General features: G+C 38.3%; 1 protein-coding gene across 1 annotated transcript; it reads right to left on the bottom strand.

Moving 5' to 3' along the window:
• Positions 1–216: 216 nt before the first annotated feature.
• LOC139474272 (uncharacterized) lies at positions 217–1,438 on the bottom strand. Its single transcript, XM_071257212.1, has 2 exons — positions 1,305–1,438; positions 217–847 (listed from the first exon to the last, which is right to left on the bottom strand). The coding sequence occupies exons 1-2, from the start codon at positions 1,436–1,438 to the stop codon at positions 217–219; spliced, it is 765 nt and encodes a 254-aa protein (XP_071113313.1).
• Between the last annotated feature and the right edge of the window lie 331 nt (positions 1,439–1,769).

Below are 1,769 nucleotides of genomic sequence, written 5' to 3'. Positions count from 1 at the left end.
ACCATGAGAATTTGGACTATAAACATTAGTGACACTTGTGTTTTGGATTACAATAGATAATAAAAAATTGTTGTTTTTTTAGTGTGACATCACTGTCTTCTCCGAGAGGATTAAAGCAATCAGAGTTATTCCCCTTCCTCATGAGCTAATCAGAATCATGTCTCTTGATGCAGAAACAGTAGTATGAGGTAAATGTGATAAAATCATCGTCACATTCTAAAAGTCTCTCATTTTCTCTCTCAGCTTCTGTTCTACTCGTTCTTTTCTACTCGAAGTAAAGAAATGAGTGTTAACGTAGTGTTCGTTTTCATAGCATTTGGTGTTTAGGAGTGAAAATAAAAGTCTGGATGATGATGCCATTTGCTCTCTTGTCTTTTCGAGGATAAGCCTGTGAGACATTGTTGACAGTGCATCATCAAGATAAATATCAACCCTCTCTTCAGCACCCATCATCAGACACGGATGATGGACTTGAGATGGATGATCGACTTCACATCCGTAACAGTCTTTATTGCACAATCCATTAACTTTGCTCTGAAGTTCATCCACATAAACAGATGCCATCACAGATTCAAACACTGAACGAATGTGTTTCTTCAGGTTATGGTTTCTTTTGTGACGCCACCGTTTTGAAATAACAACTTCTTGGCTGGTCACAGAGAAGGGTCCCCGGTGAAGCATAGTCTCTGCTGCTCCATTCACCTGATGTCTCAGCATTCTCTCTATACATCGAGGACCGGTAAGACAAGCCTCAAGGTGACTTCTTTGCAGAATTCTCCCTTCCTTTAGCACTTCTCCTTGGCTTCCAGTCAACCTGAATCGATACCTCATGAGATTTCCAATCATCCTGTAAGAGCAAACAAAAAATGTGTTCATTATTCATTAATTTTTTCCCTCATCATGCAAATTTTAGTTTATGTTATACAAGGTTTTGTTTTCTGACGTATACATTTAGTTTCTAACATACAAGTTTTTAGTGTCCGTTATATAAATTTTAGTTTCTGACAATTTTTTTTTGCATACAGAAGTTTACCAGCAATAAAATGTTATCTATCTTTGATAAGATAAGTGAATTAAAGTTTCTTTTTACATCTTTTTTGAAAAACATTTTGCATAAGAAATACCTTTTCACATATCAGGAACACAGGGATGAAGTTTCCATGTGCTATATCATCCGTGTTTGCTAGACACCTATTGTACTAATGAGAGGGAATTGTTTAGAAGTTTTCTTGAAATGAACAGGTTACAAAAGGTTCTAAATAGGATTAAATCCATAGGGTCGAGATTCGATGCCACCTGCCAACAGGTATCGCTTGTCATCTTGAGGTGTTAAAGCCAATTTGGTCACTTTGTCTGTGTAGAGGGTGTTGTGAATGGATCGAATCTGATGATAAGTGGCCATGTTTTGTTTGTGATTGAAAAGACACTCTTTAAACATCTGGTGACGGAGGTGTTTTTCCTTAAAGGTTTCTTGAATGCCTTTGGCAGTGCGTTTCTCGACCCGTTGACTGAGAGTTTTGTCAAATATAAAACTATAGTTTTTGGCTCGAAGTCCAACGAACTCTCTGATGGAACAACCACCCACTTCATCTTTCATCAGACCGATGGCTTTGTGTCTTTCCATGGAATGAAGTGGGTGATCTTTGGGATAGTTGAAGGTGTCAAAGAGATGAGGGTTAGCCAACATAAAGTCTTGAGGATCGCGGACAGGAGTACCCACGGGGGACCAGATTTGATAAAACAAGCTATCCGTATCTGTCATGAGAACC

This window comes from Haliotis cracherodii, unplaced genomic scaffold (assembly GCF_022045235.1).
Source record: "Haliotis cracherodii isolate W230 unplaced genomic scaffold, xgHalCrac1.p SCAF_3, whole genome shotgun sequence".
Classification (NCBI taxonomy): domain Eukaryota; kingdom Metazoa; phylum Mollusca; class Gastropoda; order Lepetellida; family Haliotidae; genus Haliotis; species Haliotis cracherodii.
The sequence above is the reverse complement of the archived record's forward strand: the minus strand, read 5'-3'. Positions and strand labels throughout refer to the sequence as shown.

Bases quoted from the DNA above. Each gene is read 5' to 3' on its own strand.
- LOC139474272 (XM_071257212.1), bottom strand. From the start codon at position 1,438: ATGTTTAAAGAGTGTCTTTTCAATCACAAACAAAACATGGCCACTTAT. The intron at 848-1,304 runs GTTGGCAGGTGG...TTGCTCTTACAG, and splicing joins CAAGATGACAAGCGATACCT to GATGATTGGAAATCTCATGA.